General features: G+C 37.9%; 1 protein-coding gene across 2 annotated transcripts in view; it reads left to right on the top strand.

Moving 5' to 3' along the window:
• The window catches only part of ZFYVE9 (zinc finger FYVE-type containing 9), a 212,817-nt gene that overhangs the window by 166,308 nt on the left and 23,617 nt on the right, over positions 1-22,892 (top strand). For both annotated transcript variants that reach the window (XM_047870988.1, XM_047870987.1), the window contains exon 13: positions 590-694. In XM_047870988.1, coding sequence (XP_047726944.1) covers positions 590-694 — 105 coding nt within the window. The remainder of the gene's footprint in view (positions 1-589; positions 695-22,892) is intronic.

The following is a 22,892-nucleotide window of genomic DNA, read 5'->3' as shown; positions in this document are numbered from 1 at the left end:
TTACAGAGAAGCCAGAGAGATCTGTTAAAATAGGTCAAAAATCTCACAGTAAAGGCACAGGTGTTTGTGGTGGCCTCCAAGACCATATGAAATCTAGCTGTATGCTGTCACTTTGACATCAGCTCCTTGCACTCTTCATCACTTTGCTTCAGCCACACTGGATGTGGTGTGTGTATATGTATGTTTTACCCTACAAATACTCATTGGGTGCCTAGGCTGTTCCAGGCATTTGGGATATAACAAGAAGACAAGTGAGAGTCCATACCTTCTTGGAGCTTACTTTAGAGGGAGGAGGCAGGTAACATCCAGAAAATGTTAAGTGGTGTTAAAGCAGAATAAGCATTCAAATATTTGTTTAATATAATATATAGAGGGTATATGCAACTGGTCTTCTTCCTTATAAGAGTTTATAGTCTAATTGGAGAGCTAGAATATACACATGAGGGTTTTCATTATACATTTCCTTATTATTTAAATAAATGAGTTCTTTTAATTTTCACATTCTTTCCTTTTGTTCTGATTTTACTACTATCAGTCAGATCTTACCATTGATGAATTCTTTATTCCATTTCAATCTGCTTTTGCCCAGGACTTCAGAAATTACCAGTATACATTGCCAGTAGTTCAAGGTCTGGTGGTTGATATGGAAGTTCGGAAAACCAGTATCAAAATTCCCAGTAACAGATACAATGAGGTAAGATTTACCATGAAGGAATGTTTTTCATTGTTAAATACATAATTGAAGATGAAAAATATTGTTATTATATGTAAATTTCATTTTTTAGTTAATTGACAGTGAAATCAGCCCATAATACTGTATGACTTAGATCAAGGATGAGGAATTTCATGACAGAAAATCAAGATGTTATATATGTGATTTACTTAGTCATTAGATGTATCATTGATTGTGCTTTTGATAATCAGTGATAGATTTACATTTTGATTAAGGTATAAAATTAACTTTATATCTGTAATATTAGTGGTGGGATCTTTTCATTTTCCCCTCCTATTGTAAGTATACCTTGTTTTGGACTATACTTAACGTCTAACCATTAACTCCCAAAATGAATTTTAATTAAGGTTTCAAAAGCAAATGAATGTTTTCGTCTTGAATTAAGCTGTGTTTTATAACTAAGATGAAATTTTGCATGCTACACATACATTAACAGAATTATGTAAACTATTCATTGCCTATTTGCCCTGTGAAGCCTTTCTTAAATTTAAATTTCTTAAAATCCATTCTAAAATGTCCAATAGTATTATCATTGTGGTTTAAAAGAAAAATCTTAAAAAAAAAAAAAAAGAAAAGAAAAATCTTATTTTGAAACTTAGTTTGTTATAATAATGGTTAAAATTTGTTGTTTTATTAGACAGGATGGAAACTTCCCAATTACTCCTTCCACTATTTCCTGGTATAAAGTAATTTCCTCCTTCCCTCTCTTTTTTTTTCATTTTTTTCCTTCTTTCTTTTTTTCCCCTTCATTCAGCCTTTTATCCACTTATTCATTTGTACATTCGATAAACATTTTGTACCTTCTCTTAGAATCACGTAAATGTCTTACTGGATTTATTAATTTAGGGCTTACCATTATGAGAACAACCTATGTGAAGATTTTACCTATGGCATTTAGTGCAATGACTTTTTTCTGGACACTAGAAAATAGTAGCTAGAATGTGTGCTTTATTTATTTATTTTTTTACCTGTGATACAATTAGCAGATTTTATTTGTGAGATAGTCCTATCTTGGAATATCAAACACTATTAGACTAGGTTAGGTAGAGTCACATCTTTAAAATGAACTATTTTCATATATTTGTGCCCTTAATACTCTTAAAAGAGATGCTTTGAAAATACATTTATTTCTCAAATTTGAACGTTTATTATTTCACATTCATTAAATATATTCTGTGGTGTGAGATACAAAGATGAATAAGAACATTATGCTTGCCTTGTGGCAAGAAGTTGTGGCATATTGTCCAGAAGTAAGATGATCAGATGTCATCCTCAACATCCTTGGTGTTTCCAAGATGGTGTTTTGTATTTGTTTATAAAGGTACATCTGTAAAAAGCTGTGAGGCCTCCATAGTTTTTTCAGTAACACCTAGACATTTATGACAACAACTGCCATTAATATTATCTGTCTTTATCTGTCCCCTAGGTTTACAGTTGTGCAGGTTCAGATATCTTTTTTCAAAAACAGTAACTGTATTTCTTATTCTTTATTACAGTTTGTTTTCAATAAGGTTTACCAGCTATATATCACTTATTTTTCTTATCTGATTTGGCAGACTGATTTCCTTCTAATTCAGTTTTTATTTCAAGTCATATTTTATGTTTGTTTATTTCAAGTCTCACTTTTTTTCTCTCACAATTCTTCGACATTTGAGTTATGTTGTGGCTAATAATTCTGCTTCACTTTGTAGTTGAAAAGGTCATTTCTTTTATTCATGGCATTATTCCATTTTTCCTCTTACTTATTATTCTTTGTTGATACCCATAGTCTTCCTTATTCTCTCAATTATATTCTCTTTTGCCCTAAAGCCTTTGCACAAGCTATTTCCTTATTGATGCATACTTTCCCTATTCATTACTTATCTAACTCGTACTCATTTTTCCGGAATCAGCTTAGATGACATTTTGTCAGATAAGCAACTGGGGTAATTCTCCCTGTTATAAACATCTCTAGATTCTACACATTGTTTGTGTAATACTCATTACATCTGTAATTGAACCTTCTTCACTGTTTTCTCTACCAGACTTTTATTTCCATGAGGAACTATGTCTGTCTTTACCACTGTATCATTAGCAGACTGCCTAGTAAAGAATAATTGTACAAAAAATATCTATTGAATGAAGACATGAAACAGAACTAATATAGATAAAACAATACAAAAATAAGTACTGAAACTTACTGCAATTTTACTAAAGGTTTAGAGAAAGGAGAGCTCTGGTAAATGCAGCAGTCAGGAATGTTCCTTTACTTCCAGTTGATCCTGAATCCTTAACAGCCAGAGCAGCATGTTCCATGGAAGACATGTTTATAAATGTTCATGTAAATAAGTGTAAATGAATGAAAGATTTGAACTGGACAATGAATGCTATTTAGGCACTAGAAAGAGAAGGGTGGAAAATAACAAGTGAAAAGGGTGATAGATGCCTGCAGCAAATAAGGCTGGAAATCCCCCCGGAATGGACATGTCTTGAAAGGAGGATAGAAGACAATAGCCTGCCCAGTAAAGAAGAGGCTAAAGTAGACTAGGAGAGATCACTTCTCAGTCTTCTAAGATCAAGTGTAAAGTAGACTAGGAGATAAAGTTGTGCCAAGACACTGCTGGGTTTTCAAAAGTCTTCGGAAACCAGGCAAAGGAATCTAGATTTTAATATGGCAATCTGTGAGTAGATTTTATAGATTCTGAAGCAGAGAAGTGACTTAAAGTGAGGTTTAGAAAACTGAGCTTTGGCAGCTATATGTAAAAACGTAGAGAGGGGGCCACTAAGGAAAGACTCTAAGCTTAAAAAGCTAGAAGATAGTACTTCTGACATCACGGAAAATGGAATCAATGAAGTGGTCTTTGTATGTAAATTCTCTAATCTCCTTCATCAAGGCCATTCAAGCTTTCTGTTGGTTTAGGTAACTACTCATGTTCTAATGATGAGATTTTTTCTAACTACTGTGTTAACTAACATTTATTGTTAGTTATATTAAGTTTAACATTATAACATTTAGTGAAGGTATATTATTTAGCAGGCACTATGTATTTTTACACTATTTCTGTAAAATTAGTATGTTCATAGATGTTTTAATAGATGAGGATATTAAGACAAAGAACTAGGAAGTGGTAGCACCATAATCAAACCCAGGCAGTCTGATTCCACTGTCCTCACCTCTAGCCATTATACTAAACTGATTTTTATAGACATCAATTTAACAATTATCAATAGGATTTTAGGGCTGATTTTAGGGTCTTTATAGAGGCAATCAAATTTAATGAGGCCATTAGAATGAGCCCTAATCCAGTATAACTGATGTCCTCATAAGAAGGGGAAGTTTGGACACAGACATTCATAAAGATGATGTAGAGAGACAAGGAGAAGATGAGCACCTACAAGTCAAGGTAGAACAAATCCTCCCTTTACAGTAAAGCCCTCAAATGGAACCAGTTCTGCCAACACCTTGATTTTGGACTTCCAACTTCCAGGACTGTGGGACAATATATTTCTGTTGTTTAAGCCACCCAGTTTATGGTACGTTGTTACAGCAGCTTTGCGACACTAACACATTGGTTTGCTTTAAATAGCTAGATGTCAAAATGAAGTAAGTAAAACAAGAAAGAAAAAGGGCAGTGGGGCAGAGAAGATGAGCTCTGTGATTGCTCTACTTTACTGTATGGTGTTTCCAGGCCATAGTGCAGGTAGGGGAAACCAAAACTGAACCTAGAGGTTTCCCTGAGTTGAAAAGACAGAGTTGAGAATGGGGGAAGGTCATGATGATTAGAATTTGCAAACAAATTACTGGAAATAAAAGAACTCTGGAAATATGCCGGTGGTTCCCACTGTGTCTTCAGCTGACTAGTATATCAGCGTGTGTACGTGAGAAAAGCACTGGAAAGGTACGGGTAAAACACTTCTCACAGGGCCAGACATAATTTGTATTCTTTTTTTTTTTTTAATATTTTTTAACGTTTATTTATTTCTGAGACAGAGAGAGAGACAGAGCATGAGCAGGGGAGGGGCAGAGAGAGAGGGAGGCACAGAATCTGAAATAGGCTCTAGGCTCTGAGCTGTCTGCACAGAGCCCGACGCGGGGCTCAAACTCACGGTCCGCAAGATCATGACCTGAGCTGAAGTCAGACGCTTAACCATCTGAGCTACCCAGGTGCCCCCATAATTTGTATTCTTACCAGCTAGAGTGAACTAGAGGCACATTGTCTCTACTGCTCCAGGTTATTCATAAATTCAGGCTGCTCTGATCCTGTCAAGCTTAAAAGAAAGCCTTAACAGGATCAGGGCATGAACATGTTAAGGACATACATGGAAAATAAAAAGAACCAAGTCAGACTTCAAGAAATGAAAATGACAATGAAATGAAAAATATACTGGATGAAATTAAGGGCAGACTAGACACTGCTGAAGAAGAAATTAAAATTAGTAAACTTAAAAACACAGCAATAGAAACTATCCACAATGAAACACAAAGAGGAAAGACTGAAAAATTAAATGAACAGCACATGATTGAGCCGTGGGATGTTCGTCAGCCTATCTCTGTAATTGAAGTCACGAAAGGAGAGGAGAGGTGAGTAAATAAATATTTGAAGACTCAGTGATCAAAAATTTTATAAACTTAATGAGAAGTATAAATTTATATGTTCACGAAGCTAAATGAGTTCCAGTTGCAGAAAACATGATGAAAACTACATTAAGGAACATTATAATCATCTTAATCAAATTGCTTAACACTAAAGCTAAAGAGAAGAATCTTAAAAGCAACTAGAGGGGGGAAAATGCACATTTTATACTGAGGAAAAAAATATAAGAATAACAGCAGACTTCTTATCAAAAGAATTCAGGGCACAAATCAGTGCAGTGGATCTTTAAATTACTGGAAAAAACCCATCAACTTATATTTTATATGTAGTAAAAATATGTTTCGAAAGCAAAATGCTTTTTCAGAAATGGAAGAGCTAAAAGAGGCTATTACCAATAGACCTATTGTACAAGAAGTGTTAAAGGAAGCCCTTCATGGAGAATACCAAATAATGGAAATCAGAATCTTCACAAAGGAGTGTAGAGCAACAGAAATGGTAAATATGCAGGTAAATATAAAATCTCTTTACAAGATCATTGTTTAAAACAAAAATAGAAAAACATATTGTGAAGTTTATAACATATATGGAAACAGAATGTATGACAAAAATACCACAAAAGCCGGGAAGGGGGAATGAAAGTATACAGATGTAAAGTTCTTATATGATAAAAGATATGGTATAGTATTACTTAAAAGTAGATTTATAAGTTAAAGATGTGTTGTATAAACTCAAAAGCAACCACTAGAAAAGCTAAAATAAAGAGGTATAGCTAATAAGACAACAAAGAAGATGAGCTAGAATCATATAAAGACTGAGAAAGAAGAAAAAAAGAACAACAGGAGATGGGACAAATACAAAAAAAAAAAGATGTTAGATTTAAATCTAACCATATCAGGGGTATCTGGGTGACTGTCAGTTAAGTGTCTGGCTCTTGATCTCAGCGCAGGTCATGATCTCGTGGTTCATGAGATGGAATCCTGTGTCAGGCTCTGTGCTGACGTGTGGGGCCTCCCTGGGATTCTCTCTCTCCATCTCTTTCCCTCTCTTTCTCTCTCTCTCTCTGCCCGTCCCCTGCTCATGCTCTCTCTCTCCTGCTCTCAAAATAAACTTTAAAACTTGTATAAATCTAACCAATTCAATAATCACTTTGAGTAGAAATGGTCAATTAAAAAGGCAGAGATTGTCAGGTTGGTTAAATAAGCAAGAGTCAGCTATATGCTGTGAATAAGAAAACCACTTGAAATATAATGGCACAAATAGTTTAAATGTAAAAGGATGAAAAATTATATGCCATGATAATATTAATCAAAAGAAAGTTTGAACGGATAGGGTAATATCAAAGTGTATTTCAGAATAAAAAATATTACCAGGGATAAAGAGGCATATTTCATAATTATTAAGGGATCAGTTCATCAGAAGGATATATAACAGTCCTAGACATTTATGCATTAATAACAGAGTTTCAAAATGTACGAAACAAGAATTGATAATACTGCAAGGGTAAATGGGCAAATCCATGACCATATTTGGAGATTTCAGTAGCCCTGTTTTAATAATTGATAGAAAATCATCAAGAATATAGAACACTTGAACACACTGTCAACCAATCTGACTTGAGTGTTTTAGAATACTCCACCCAAGAGCAGCATACTGCACATTCTTTTCCAGCAAACACAGAACATTACAAGGTAGACCATATTCTGTGTTGTAAAGGAAGTTCTGGTAAGTTTTAATTGATCCAAATTATACAAAGTATGGTCTCTTACTATAATAGTATTAACTTAGAAATCAGTATCAGAAGGATATCTAGAAAATTCCCAAATATTTGGGAAAATATACACACTTTTCAATAATCCATGGGTCAAAGAAGTAACCTAAAGGAAAATTAGAAAATATTTTGAGCTGACTGAAAATGAAAATATGGTATATCAAAATTTGTGGGATGCAGCTAACACAGTGGTTAGAAGGAAAGTGATAGCATTAAACTTTTATATTGGGGGGTGGGAAAGACATTTTGAATCAGTGACCTAATCTTCTACCTTAGGGAATTAGAAAAGGAAAAATAAAATACAAAGTAAACAGAAGAAAGACAATAATAAAGACAACACCAGCAATTCATAAAGTAGGAAACAACAACAAAAAATAAAACAAGAAAAGTGAAACTACAAGCTAATTCTTGAAATTGGTTACATTGACAGACTTATAGTCAGACTGATGAGGTAAATAGCCAAAAGCACAAAATGCCATTAATGAGATGTGAGAGAGGTGGTTATCACTACAGGTCCTGTAGACAATAAATGACAAGGATATATTATGAACATATTTGTGCCAGTAAATGTTCAACGTGGGCAAAATGGACAAATTCCTTGAGCATCAAACTTTCATGTCACTCTTAAGAAGAAATAGATAACCTGAATAGCCCTGTATCTACTGGAGGAATTGAATTTATTGTCACAGACCTTCCCACAAAGAAAAGCCCAGGTCCAGATGGCTTCCCTTATGACTTTTACTAAACAACGAAGGAAGAAATAACACTAGTTCTGTACAAAAACTTTCAGAAAATAGTTGAGGAGGGAAACTCATTCTGTGAGGCAAGCACTACACTAGTAACAAAACCTGGGGGGTGGGGGGGAATTACAAGAAATGAAAATTACAAACCAGTATCCTTCATGAAGATAGTTGCATAAATATGTAACACATTGCAGAGGAGGAGCTAAGATGGTGGACAAGTAAGAGGGCCTTAGTCTTGCCTCCTCCCATGAACCAGCTAGATAAAAATATCAAATCATTCTGAACACTCAAGAAATCTGAGGACTGAGAGAACAAACTACACGTCTAGAGGTAGAAAAATGGCCACGTCATTAAAGGTTGGAGCTACAGGGAGTTGATTTGGGGGAGAAAAGAATTGCAGGTGCCCCAGAGGGGAGGAAGCCTGGTCATGGAAAGAGGAGTGAGAGAGAGAGAGAAAGAGTGAAAGCAGTACACAGGGGATTGCAAAAGAAGAACTATTCACCAAAACCATTGGGAAAGGCAGAGAGGCTAATTACCACAAGCTTTCATAAGCAGCAGAGCTCAAAGTCTGGTTTTAGGAATCCATGTCATCACCAGGGTAGTGCCTGGTGGGCTTAGCGATGCTCCTGTGGGGAAGGCTGCCCGGGAGTGGGCAGTGTGGTTTGAAGATCCCCTGGGTTGCAGGGCAAGAAGCAGTTCCCCTTCTTGGAGTGTGGTGGCATGGCCTCTCTGGAGACAAAAGAGCTGGCAAGCACCAATGTACTTCCCTGTTCATTAGCATAGGAACAGAGACACCTGCTGAGGCAGCAGACCTTGCTGCCAGCTCTTGCAGTGCTTTACCATACATTCTGAACTGCTGCGTGGTTGTGCTACTGCTTTTCTGGGACAAACCAGCACCGGCCACAGCATCGCAAGACCCTCCCCCAGAGGATCAATGTGGGTCTGCACCAAGTAGGTTCCTAAAATTTGGAGTTTTGAAACACACACCTGAGATAAAACACAGGAGTACTGTGCTGCCTGGAAGGCAGACAGCTCAAACAAAGGGTGAAAGCAGGAATCTAATGGAAGCCAGAGACCCAAGAGGGGAGATTGTTTGCTCTTTTGTGAGGGCTTCATGAAGAGTGGTGGGCATAATCTCCCTGTTCCAAGGATAAGAGAGCAGGGTGATGCCATTTCCTCCTGCCCATCAGCAGTGACCAACTTCAGTAAGCAGCACAGTGCTCCTCCCTCCACCCAAGTGGAGGCTGGAGCCACTTACACCAAGCCCTGACCCCCTGACCTCTGCAGGTGCATCTCCACTAGGGCAAGTCTGCCTGAGAATCAGCACAGCAGGCCCAACCCCCAGAAGACCCCATAAATCCCTCACACACCAAGTGAACTGATCGTAGAATGCTGCAAAGCTTCAGTTCTAGGGGAAATATGATTTACCTTCTTTTAACAAGCAGACCAAAACACATCTAGTTAAAGTTCGCCACACAGTGGACAGGGTTGAAACACTCCCCACGGCAGGCAGGAAGAAACTCTGCAGAGGACTGACCTGAGGGAAGGAGCAGCCAAAACACAGCAGCAGAGTGCTCACTCTGAAACACCTCCTGAAGTACCAGTCCCAAGACAGTATAGAACCTCTTCTTAATATAGCCATTACTCTCAGAAGCAAGAATATAACAGGCTCTCCTGACAATCACACAAAAAAAGTGACCTAGACAAAATGACAAAATGGAAGAATTCACCCCAAAAGAAAGAATAGGAAGCAGAATGTCCAGGGATTTAATCAAAACAAATGTAAATAAGATACCTGAACTAGAATTTTAAAAAACAGTCCTAAGGATACTAGCTGGGCTTGAGAAAAGCATAGAAAACACTAGAGAATCCTTAGTGCAGAGATAAAAGAACTAAAAACTAGTGAGGTCAAAGTAAAAAATGTTGTAACTGAGATGCAAAACCAACTGGATGCAATGACAATGAGGATGGACGAAGCACAGGAGTGAATCAGTGGTATAGAAGATAAAATTATGCAAAATAATGAAGCTGAAAAGAAGCAGGGGCGGGTAGGGGAGGGAAGTATTAGGTCATGAATGTGGACTTAGGGAACTCAGCAACTCCTTAAAGTGTAATAACATTCGTATCATAGGAGTCCCAGAGAAGAAGAGGGAAAAAGATGGCAGAAGGTTTATTTGAGCAAATTATAGCTGAAAATGTACCCAATCTGGTGAAGGAAACAGACCTCAAAATCCAAGAGGTGCAGAAAACTCCCATAAAATTCAACAAAACCCAGCCCACACCAAGACATATTGTAGTAGGATTCACAAAATACACAGACAAGGAAAGAAACCTGAAAGCAGCAAGGGAAAAAAGTCCTTAACCTACAAGAGAAGACAGATCAGGTTCACAGCAGCCCTGTCCGCAGAAACTTGGCAGGCCAGAAGGGAATGGCATGATATGTTCAACATTCTGAATGGGAAAAATATGCAGCCAAGAATACTTTATCCAGCAAGCTGTTATTCAGAATAGAAGGAGAGATAAAGAGTTTCCCAAACAAAAACTAAAGGAGTTCATGACCACTGAACCAACCCTGCAAGAAAAATTAATGGGGGCTCTTTGAGTGGGAAAGAAAGACCAAAAGCAACAACAACAAAAAAAAGGAACAGAGAACATCACTAGAAACACCAACTTTACAGGTAACACAGTGGCACTGGATTCATGTCTATCAGTAATCAACCTGAATGTAAAAGGAATAAATGCTCTAATCAAAAGACATAGGGTATCAGAATGGATAAAAAACAAAACAAAAACAAGACCCATCTATAAGCTGCCTACAAGAGACTCATTTTAGAGCTAAAGACACCTGCAGATTGAAAGTGAGGGAATGGAGAACCATCTATCATGCTAACGGACATCAAAAGAAAGCTGGAGTAGCCATACTTATACCAGACAAACTAGATCTTATTTTGTTTTGTTTTATTTTATTTTTATTTTATTTTATTTTATTTTATTTTATTTTATTTTATTTTTATTTTTTATGAATATAATTTATTGTCAAATTGGCTTACATACAACATCCATTGCTCATCTCAACAAATGCCCTCCTCAATGCCCATCACCCATTTCCCCCCTCTCCCTGCCCCCCCCATCTACCCTGTTTCTTCTCTGTATTTAAGAGTCTCTTGTGGTTTGCCTCCCTCCCTCTCTTTTTGTAACTATATTTTTTCCCCATCCCCTCCCCCATGGCCTTCTGTTAAGTTTCTCAGGATCCACATATGAGTGAAAACATATGATATCTGTCCTTCTCTGGCTGACTTATTTCACTCAGCATAGTACCTTCCAGTTCCATCCACGTTGCTGCAAATGGCATGATTTCATTCTTTCTCATTGCCAAGTAGTATTCCATTGTATATATAAATCACATCTTCTTTATCCATTCATCAGTTGATGGACATTTAGGCTCTTTCCATAATTTGGCTAGTGTTGAGAGTGCTACTATAAACATTGGGGTACACATGCCCTTATGCATCAGCACTCCTGTGTCCCTTGGGTAAGTTCCTAGTAGTGCTATTGCTGGGTCATAAGGTAGGTCTATTTTTAATTTTTTGAGGAACCTCCACATGGTTTCCAGAGCGGCTGCACCAGTTTGCATTCCCACCAACAGTGCAAGAGGGTTCCCATTTCTCCACATCCTTGCCAACATCTGTAGTTTTCTGATTTGTTTATTTTAGCCACTCTGACCGGTGTGACGTGGTATCTCAGTGTGGCTTTGAATTGTATTTCCCTGATGATGAGTGACATTGAGCATCTTTTCATGTGTCTATTAGCCATCTTGATGTCTTCTTTAGAAAAGGGTCTATTCATGTCTTCTGCCAATTTCTTCACTGGACTGGGCATTTTGGTTATTGACTTTGGTAAGTTCTTTATAGATTTTTGGATACTAGCACTTTATCTGATTTGTCATTTGCAAATATCTTTTCCCATTACGTTGCTTGCCTTTTAGTTTTGTTGATTGTTTTCCTTTGTGGTGCAGAAGATGTTTATCTTGATGAGGTCCTAATAGTTCATTTTTGCTTTTAACTCCCTTGCCCTTTGGAGATGTGTTGAGTAAGAAGTTGCTGCAGCTGAGGTCAAAGAGGTTGTTGCCTGCTTTCTCTTCTAGGGTTTTGATGATTTCCTGTCTCACATCTAGGTCTTTCATCCATTTGAGTTTATTTCTGTGTATGGTGTAAGAAAGTGGTCTATTTTCGTTCTTCTGCATGTTGCTGTCCAGTTCTCCCAGTACCATTTGCTAAAGAGACTGTCTTTTTTTCCATCGGATGCTCTTTCCTACTTTGTCAAAGATTAATTGGCCATACATTTGTGGGTCCAATTCTGGGTTCTCTGACAAACTAGATTTTAAACCAAAGACTGTAACAAGAGATGAAGAAGGGCACTATATCATAATTAAGGAGTCTATCCATCAAGAAGATTTAACAGTTATAAATATTTGTGCCCCCAGTGTGAGGCACCCAAATATATAAATCAATTAATAACAAACATAAACTCATTGATAATAATTAGACAATAATAAGTAGGGGACCTTAACACCCTTCTTACAGCAACGTTCAGAACATCTAAGCAGAAAATTACCAAGGAAACAGTGACTTTGAATGACACACTGAACCGAATGGACTTTACAGATATATTCAGAACATTTCATCCCAAAGCCGCAGAATATACACATTTTTTTCTTTTTAAATTTTTTTTCATGTTTATTTATTTTGAGAGAGAAAGAGAAGAGAGGGAGGGAGGGAGGGAGAGAGGGAGAGAAAGAATCCCAAGCAGGCTCCTCACTGTCATTGGGGAGCTTGACATGGGGCTCAATCTTATGATGAACTGTAAGATTATGACCTGAGGAGAAATCAAGAGTCAGAAGTTCAACTGACTGGGCCACCCAGGCACCCCTATACATTTTTTTTCTAGTGTACATGGAACATTCTATAGAATAGATCACATACTGTGTCACAAATCAGCCCTTAACAAGAACAAAGAAATTGAGTTCATACCATGCATGTTTTCAGACCACAATGCTATGAAACTTAGTCAACCACAAGAAAAAATTTGGCCAGACTGCAAATACATGGAGGTTAAAGAACATCATACTGAAGAATGAAGGGTTAACCAGGAAATTAAAGAAGAATTTAAAAATTACATGGAAGCAGAGTTCCTTGGTGGCTCAGCTGGGTAAGCATCAGACTTCAGCTTAGGTTATGATCTCACAGTTTGTGGGTTCAAGCCGCACATCGGACTGTGTGTTAATAGCTCAGAGCCTGGAGCCTGCTTCGGATTCTGTGTCTCCCTGTCTCTGCCCCTCCCCTGCTCACGCTCTGTCTTTCTCTCTCTTAAAAATAAATAAACATAAAAAATTTTTTTAATTACATGGAAGCAAATGAAAGTGAAAACACAACAGTCTAACACCTTTGGAATGCAGCAAAGGCAGTCCTAAGGGGGAAGTGTCTTACCTTAAGAAGTAAGAAAAGCCTCTAACCTAACACCTAAAGGAACAGCAAATAAAGCCTAAAGCAAGAAGAAGGGAAATAATAAAGATTAGAACAGAAATAAATGATACAGAAAGAAACAAACAAAAAGCCAGTAGAACCAATGAATGAACTAAGAGCTGGTTCTTTAAAAGAATTATGAAAATTGATAAACCCCTGGCCAGACTTATCAAAAAGAAAAGAGAAAGGACCCAGATAAATAAAATCACAAATGAAAGAGGAGAGCACAACCAACACCACAGAAATAAAACAATCATAAGAGAATATTGTGAAAAATCATATGCCAACAAACTGGGAAATCTGGAAAAAATGGATAAATTCCTAGAAATATACAAACTACCAAAACTGAAACAGGTAGAAATAGAAAATTTGAACAGACCCATAACTAGCAAAGGGATTCAATCAGTAATAAAAAAATCTCCCAACAAACAAAAGTCCAGGGCCAGATGACTTCCAGGGGACTTCTACCAAACATTTAATAAGAGTTAATACCTATTCTTCTGAAACTGTTCCAAAAAATAGAAATGGAAGGAAAACTTGCAAACTCATTGTGTGAGCCAGGATTACCTTGGTCCCCAAACCACACAAAGGCCCCACTAAAAAGGAGAATTACAGGCCAATATCTGTGATGAACATGGATGCAAAAATTCTCAACAAGATACTAGCAAATTGAATCCATTGGTACATTAAAAGAATTACTGAGAATAAACCTGGACCATGTTATTACACAGTACACAAAAATAAACTCAAAATGAATGAAAGACCTAAATGTAAGACAGGAAGCCATCAAAATCCTAGAGGAGAAAGCAGGCAAAAACCTCTTTGACCTCGGCCGCAGCAACTTCTTACTCAACACATCTCCGGAGGCAAGGGAAACAAAAGCAAAAGTGAACTCTGGGACCTCATCAAAATAAAAAGCTTCTGCACAGTGAAGGAAACAATCAGCAAAAGTAAAAGACAACTGACAGAATGGGAGAAGATATTTGCAAATGACATATCAGATAAAGGGTTAGTATCCAAAATCTATAAAGAACTTGTCAAACTCAACACCCAAAAAACAAATAATCCAATGAAGAAATGGGCAAAAGACATGAATAGACACTTCTCCAAGGAAGATATCCAAATGGCCAACCGACACGTGAAAAAATGCTCAACATCACTTATCGTCAGGGAAATACAAATCAAAACCACAATGAGATACCACCTCACACCTATCAGAATGGCTAACATTAACAACTCAGACAACAACAGATGTTGGTGAGGATGTGGAGAAAGAGGATCTCTTTTGCATTGTTGGTGGGAATGCAAGCTGGTGTAGCCACTCTGGAAACAGTATGGAGGTTCCTCAAAAAAACTCAAAACAGAACTACCCTATGACCCAGCAATTGCACTACTAGGCATTTATCCACAGGATACAGGTGTGCTGTTTCAAAGGGACACATGCACCCCCATGTTTATAGCAGCACTATCAACAATAGCCAAAGTATGGAAAGAGCCCAAATGTCCCTCGATGGATGAATGGATAAGAAGATGTGGTATATATATACAATGGAGTATTACTCAGCAATCAAAAAGAATGAAATCTTACCATTTACAACTACATGGATGGAACTGGAGGGTATTAGGCTAAGTGAAATTAGAGAAAGACAAACATCATATGATTTCACTCATATGAGGACTTTAAGGGACAAAACAGATGAACATAAGGGAAGGGAAACAAAAATAATATAAAAACAGGGAGGGGGACAAAACAGAAGAGACTCATAAATATGGAGAACAAACTGAGGGTTACCAGGGCGGGGGGGGGGGTTGTGGGAGGGGGGTTGGGCCAAATGGGTAAGGGGCACTAAGGAATCTACTCCTGAAATCATTGTTGCACTATATGCTAACTAATTTGGATGTAAATTTAAAAAAATAAAAAATAAAATAAATAAATAAATAAATAAATAAATAAATAAATAAATAAATAAATAAATAAAAGAATTATTGACCAGAATCAAGTGGGATTTATTCCTGGGCTGCAGGGGTAATTCAGTATTCACAAATCAATCAGTGTGATATACCACAGAAGCATTTGACAAAGCACAATATCCATTCTTGATGAAAACCCTCAACAAAATAGGTGTAGATGGAGCATACCTCAACATCATATAGGCAATATAAGAAAGACCAATAGCTAATATCCTCAGTGGGGAAAACCTGAGAGCTTTTCCTCTACGGCCAGGAACAAGACAGGGATGTCCCACTCTCACCATTGTTACTTAACATAGTACTGAAAGTCCTAGCCTTAGCAATCAGACACCAAGAAGAAATAAAAGACATCTAAATTGGCAAGGAAGAAGTCAAACTTTCATTATTTGCGGATGACATAATACTCTGTAGAAAACCCAAAAGACTCCACCAAAAAATTGCTAGAGCTGATACATGAAATCAGTCAAGTCACAAGATACAAAATCAACATACAAAAATCTGTTGCGTTTCTATACACCAATAATGAAGCAGCAGAAAGAGATATCAAGGAATTGATCCCATTTACAACTGCACCAAAAACCGTAAGATAGCTAGGAATAAACCTAACCAAAGAGGCTGTACTCTGTACTCTGAAAACTATAGAGCACTTATGAAAGAAACTGAAGAGGGGCGCCTGGGTGGCGCAGTCGGTTAAGCGTCCGACTTCAGCCAGGTCACGATCTCGCGGTCCGTGAGTTCGAGCCCCGCGTCGGGCTCTGGGCTGATGGCTCAGAGCCTGGAGCCTGTTTCCGATTCTGTGTCTCCCTCTCTCTGCCCCTCCCCCGTTCATGCTCTGTCTCTCTCTGTCCCAAAAATAAATAAACGTTGAAAAAAAAAAATTAAAAAAAAAAAAAAAGAAACTGAAGAGGACAAAAAGAAATGCAAACACCTTTCATGCTAATGGATTGGAAGAACAAATATTGTTAAAATGTCTATACTACCCAACGCAGTCTACATATTTAATGCAGTCCCTATTAAAATACCACCAGCATTGTTCTTTCTTAAAAAAAATTTTTTTTAATGTTTATTTAATTTTTTTTTTTTTTCGAAAGAAAGCACAAGTAGAGAAGGGGCGCAGAGAGCAGAAGACACAGAATCCAAAGCAGGCTCCAGGCTCTGAACTGTCAGCACAGAGCCCGATGCTGGGCTCAAACTCACGAACCATGAGATCATGACCTGAGCTAAAGTTGGACGCTTAGCCAATTGAGCCACCCAGGCGCCCCTCCCCAGCATTATTCACAGAGGTAGATGGAACAATCCTAAAATGTGCATAGAACCACAAAAGGCCCTGAATAGCCAAAGCAGTCCTGAAAAAGAAAAGCAAAGCTGGAGGCATCACAATTCCAAACTTCAAGCTATATTATAGCACTGTAGTGATCAAGACAGTATGGTACTGGTACAGAAACAGACACCTAGATCAATGGAACAGAATAGAAAATCCAGAAATGGACCCACAACTGTATGGTCAACTCATCTTTGAGGTGAAAGCAGGAGAGCAAGAGAGTATATCCATTGGAAAAAGTCTCTTCAACAGATGGTTTTGGGAAAACTGGATAGCAAGATGCATAAGAATGAAACTGGACCACTTTCTTACAACATATACAAAAATAAATAAAAATGGATGAAAGACCTAAAGGTGAGACAGGAAACCATCAAAATGCTAGAGGAAATCAGAGACAGCAACTTCTTTGGCCTCCTCCAGAGCAATTTCTTACCAGACACGTTGCTAGAGGCAAGGAAAACAAAAGCAAAAGTGAACTATTGGGGCTTCATCAAGATAAAAAGCTTCTGTTCTGCTAAAGAACACTCAACAAAACTAAAAGGCAGCCTATGAAATGGGAGAAGATATTTGCAAATGACATAGTTGATAAAGGGTTAGTATCCAAAGTCTATAAAGAACTTAACAAACTGAACACCCAAAAAGCAAATAATCCAGTTAAGAAATGGACAGAGGACATGAAAAGACATTTTTCCAAAGAAGACATCCAGAAGACTAATAGACACGTGAAGAGATGCTCAACATCACTGATCATCAGGGAAATAGAAATCAAAACCATGATGAGATTCCACCTCACACTTTTCAGAATGGCTCAAATTAACAACACAGGAGACAACAGGTGAGGAGGAGTAGAGGGGAACCCTCTTGCACTGTTGATGGGAATGCAAACAGGTGCAGCTACTCTGGAAAACAGCATGGAAGTTTTCTCAAAAAATTAAAAATAGAACTACCTTACAACCCAGCAATTACACTACTAGGCATTTACCCAAAGGATACAAAAATACTGATTCTAAGGGACAGATGCACCCTGATGTTTATAGCAGCATTATCAACAAGCAGTAACAAAGTATGGAAAGAGTACAAATTTCCATCATCTGATGAATGGATAGAGAAGAGTGGTATACATGTATATACAATGGAATATTACTCAGCCATCAAAAAGAATTAAATCTTGTCATTTGCAATGATGTGGATGGAGCTAGAGTGTATTATGCTAAGTGAAATAAGTCAGAACTACAAATACCGTATGATTTCACTCATATGTGAAATTTAAGAAACAAAACAAATGATGGGGCACTTGGGTGGCTCAGTCGGTTAAGTGTCCAACTTTGGCTCAGGTCATGATCTCATGGTTTGTGAGTTTGAGCCCCACGTTGGGCTCTCCTGACAGCTCAGAGCCTGGAGCCTGCTTCAGATTCTGTCCACCCCTCTCTCCGCCCCTCGCATGCTCATGCTCTGTCTCTCTCTGTTTCTCAATAATAAATGTTAAAAAAATTTAAAGAAAACAGATGAACATATGGGAAGGAAAAAAAGAGAGGGAAGCAAACAATGAGACTCTTAACAATAGAGAACAAACTGAAGGTTGATGGAGGGAGATGGGTGGAGGATGGGCTAAGTGGGTGCTGAGTGTTAAGGAGGGCACTTGTTATGATGAGAACTATGTGTTGTATGTAAGTGATGAATCACTGAGTTCTCCTGGGACCAATATTACACTATATGTTAACTAACTGAAATTTAAATAAAAATTTGAAAAAAAAATGCAACACACTTTTAGTAAATCCAATCCAGTGATACATAAGCAAATAGTCATAATAAGGTGCATCATGACTAAGTGGGATTTATTCCAGGAATGCCAAATTGGTTTAACACTTAAAAATCAATCCAGGGGCGCCTGGGTGGCGCAGTCGGTTAAGCGTCCGACTTCAGCCAGGTCACGATCTCGCGGTCCATGAGTTCGAGCCCTGCGTCAGGCTCTGGGCTGATGGCTCAGAGCCTGGAGCCTGTTTCCGATTCTGTGTCTCCCTCTCTCTCTTGCCCCTCCCCCGTTCATGCTCTGTCTCTCTCTGTCCCAAAAATAAATAAACGTTGAAAAAAAATTAAAAAAAAAATCAATCTGTAACTCACCATATTAGGATGAAAAAAAGAAAATCACATGATGGAGAAAAAGCATTACTTCCATTCAAGATGTGTCTGTGTGTATATCTTGGCAGTCTGAGATTAGAAGAGACTTACACTACCTAATAAATACATCTACAAAAAAACATACAATTAGTGTATCAAATGGTGACAGAATGAATGCTTCCACTTTAAGAGCAAGGTGGGAAGCCTGGATGGCTCAGTCTGTTAGGCTTCTGACTTTGACTCAGGTCAGATCTCATGATTCATGAGTTCGAACCCCACATTGGGGTTTATGCTGTCAGCACAGAGCCTACTTCAGATCCTCTGTTTTCCTCTCTCTGCCCCTCCCCTGCTTGCTCTCTCTCTCAAATAAACATTAAAAAGTGTATATATTTTTTAAAAAGAGCAAGGAGGGGCGCCTGGGTGGCTCAGTCGGTTGGGCGGCCGACTTCGGCTCAGGTCACGAACTCGCGGTCCGTGAGTTCGAGCCCCGCGTCAGGCTCTGGGCTGATGGCTCAGAGCCTGGAGCCTGCTTCCAATTCTGTGTCTCCCTCTCTCTCTGCCCCTCCCCCGTTCATGCTCTGTCTCTCTCTGTCTCAAAAATGAATAAAACGTTAAAAAAAAATAAAAAATAAAAAGAGCAAGGAGAGGATGTCTACTCTTCTTTCTGTTCAACATTTCAGTAGAGCTTCTAGCAAATGTAGTAAGGCAAGAAAGCAGAATAAGATGAATACAGACTGAAAAAAAGAAAATTGTCTTTATTAACAGATAACATGATTGCCTACTAGGTAGGAAATCCTAAGGAACTTACAAAATGGCTCCTAGGTCTAATAAGTGAGTTTAACAAGACGTTTGTGTAAAAATCAATCATATTTCTGTATACTAATAACACTCAGAAGTTAAATTTAAAAACAATACACTAGGGACACCTGGGTGGCTCAGTTGGTTAAGCGTCTGACTCCACAGCTCAAGTCATGACCTTGCAATTTGTGGGTTTGAGCTCTGCATCCGACTCTGTGCTGACAACTCAGAACCTGGAACCTGCTTGGGATTCTGTGTCTCCCTCGCTCTCTGCCCCTCCCTCACTCACCCTGTCTCTCTCTCTCTCTCTCTCTCTCTCTCTCTCTCAAAAATAATAAGCACAAAAAATTATTAAAACAAATACAATAGCATAAAAATATGACACACTTAGGGATAAATTTGACAGATCTGCAATACCTATGCGCTGAAAGCTATAAAACATTGCTAAGAAAAATTAAAGATCCAAATAAGTGAAGAGAGATAATATTTTTATGGACTGAAAGATTCAATATTGTTAAGATGTCAGTTCTCCCCATAGTAATCCATAGCATATTAATCCATAGCTATTAATCCATTGGGACACATAGTCCCAATCAAAATGCTAGAAGGGCTTTTTTTGTAGAAATTGAGGTGCTGATTCTAAAATTTATATGGAGATAAAAGGAACCTAGAACAGCCAAAACAACTTTGAAAAAAAGAACATAATACAAGGACTTACACTACCTGATGTTAAGGCTTATTTTAAAGGTAGAATAATCTATATGCATATATAGATCAATGGGACAGAATAGAGAGTGATTTCAAGTGCTGTTTTTATGGGGGTATACACATGTAAAAATTCATCACATTATACACTTTAAATATGTATGTTTTGTCAATTTTAAATATAACTGTAAAAAATAAAGCAGTCTTTTTTTTTTTTTTTTTTTTTTTTGTAGTCATGTAGTGGATGTTCAACCTATTATCAGGTCACTGGAGGAATAGAGCCAAAGAATTATCCTAATGTCAAAGTCTCAAGCCAAACAAAATAAAGTTTGTTAATTCTTTACTCAGAACCAAGGAATAGAGAAATTTATGTTGGTTGTGCTGTAATGCAAGAGTCCATGAAAACACATGTCTGTACAATTCCCCATGCAGTATAATTAGGCTGAATGGCCTCTTGAGAATCCTTCCCACTCTAAGATACTAAAATAGGAGTTTTGGTTTAATTCAAGGCTACACATATTCTTCAGAGAAATGTGAACTTACAAAAGCATAATTTCAAAGGTTCATTGTAGCACTAGCAAGAACAGATGGCCCTAAAATCTGTTTGAGGGATGTTTTATTTTCTGGCCTTCAAAGAATACATTTCTTTTCTCTTAGGGAAGGAGGAGCTGATAGTCCTCTGTTCAAAAGAAGAAAGGGAGTTGCAAATCCAACAATACATTTAAAAAATTATTCACCACGGTCAAGTGGGATTTATTCCTGGGATTCAAGGGTGTTCAATATTCACAAATCAATAAATATGATGCATAACATCAATAAAAGAAAGGATAAAAATCACATGATTACTTCCATAGATGCAGAAAAAGCATTTGACAAAGTACAACATCCACTCATGTTAAAAACCTTCAACAGAGTGGGTTTAGATGGAACGGACCTCAACATAATAAAGGCCATATATGAAAAACCCACAGTTAACATCATGCTCAATGGCAAAAAAACTGAGAGCTTTTCCCCTCAGATCAGGAATAAGACAAGGATGTCCACTCTCACCACGTTTATTCAATGTGGTGCTGGAAGTCCTAGCCATAGCATTCAGACAAGAGACGGAAATAAAAGGCATCCAGATTAGTAAGGAAGAAGGAAAACTTTCACTATTTGCAGATGATATGTTACTACATATAGAAAACCCTAAAGACTCCAGCAAAAAAACCTCCTAGAACTGATAAATGAATTTAGTAAGGCCACAGGATATAAAATCAATATATAGAAATCTGTTACATTTCTGTGCACTAATAATGAATTAGCAGAAAGAGAAGTTAAGGGGAACCAAAGAATGAAAGGAGTTGGTGAAAGGTGCTCTAGAAAATAGTGCAGGGAAGGGAGGTAGTGTTCCATTGACTATTGGTATAGCTATTTATAGTGTTAAACATAGAAGACAGTATTTAACCAAACATTAAAATGAAAGGATTCCCAAGAAAGGAAGTGTACCTCCACCGACTGCAACAGGAGGTCACTGCTGACTTCTCTATGCTCAGACTAAGACCCTCTTCCATGTCTCAGCGTGACTGTTGATAGGCGTGAACAAGGGCTGCAGGACACTCTGCTTCTAGCCAAACCCCTAGCTTTCCCTGTCTCTCCACACTCACAAGTTTGCTGCCACTTTTGGCCCTGAGGTAACCACCAGCTCTTTTTTTTTTTTTTAAGGTTTTTGGTTTTTTTTTTTTAGTGCATGCTATTTATTTATTTATTTATTTATTTATTTATTTATTTATTTTAATATATGAAATTTATTGTTAAATTGGTTTCCATACAACACCCAGTGCTCATCCCAAAAGGTACCCTCCTCAATACCCATCACCCACCCTCCCCTCCCTCCCACCCCCCATCAACCCTCAGTTTGTTCTCAGTTTTTAACAGTCTCTTATGTTTTGGCTCTCTCCCACTCTAACCTCTTTTTTTTTTTTTTTTTTTTCCTTCCCTTCCCCCATGGGTTTCTGTTAAGTTTCTTAGGATCCACATAAGAGTGGAACCATATGGTATCTGTCTTTCTCTGTATGGCTTATTTCACTTAGCATCACACTCTCCAGTTCCATCCACGTTGCTACAAAAGGCCATATTTCATTTTTTCTCATTGCCACGTAGTATTCCATTGTGTATATAAACCACAATTTCTTTATCCATTCCCACCAGCTCTAATCTCACATTCAAACACCACAAGAAGTCTCGGACTTCTTGCAAGATGAGGGCACCCCTCATCTCCCACAGTTTAATTTCTATCTGACCCTATCTCTCATCTTGGAAAACCCAAGGGCTCGGTCTTTGTAAATTTTATTTCTCTATCTGTTTCCATGGTGATGTATCCAGTCCTCTGGCCTTAAGTACTATCTCTATACTGATATCTTGCAAATGTTTTCCTCCAGTCTGAATCCCTCCTCTGTTTTGTACGCTTGAGTATCTTGCTGCCCACTTGACATCTCTGCCTGCATAAGCACCTCAAGCTTAGCAAGTATAACTCTGATCTCCTGATCTTCCCTCAAAACTTGCTCTTCTTGCAGCTTCCCTGAGTTGATGGCGCTACCATCCTTCCACTTAACCAGGCCCAAAACTTTTGATCCTCTTTCTTTCATATCTCATGTCTA

This window comes from Prionailurus viverrinus, chromosome C1 (genome assembly GCF_022837055.1).
Source record: "Prionailurus viverrinus isolate Anna chromosome C1, UM_Priviv_1.0, whole genome shotgun sequence".
NCBI lineage: Eukaryota > Metazoa > Chordata > Mammalia > Carnivora > Felidae > Prionailurus > Prionailurus viverrinus.
This window is presented reverse-complemented; position numbering and strand designations above follow the sequence as displayed.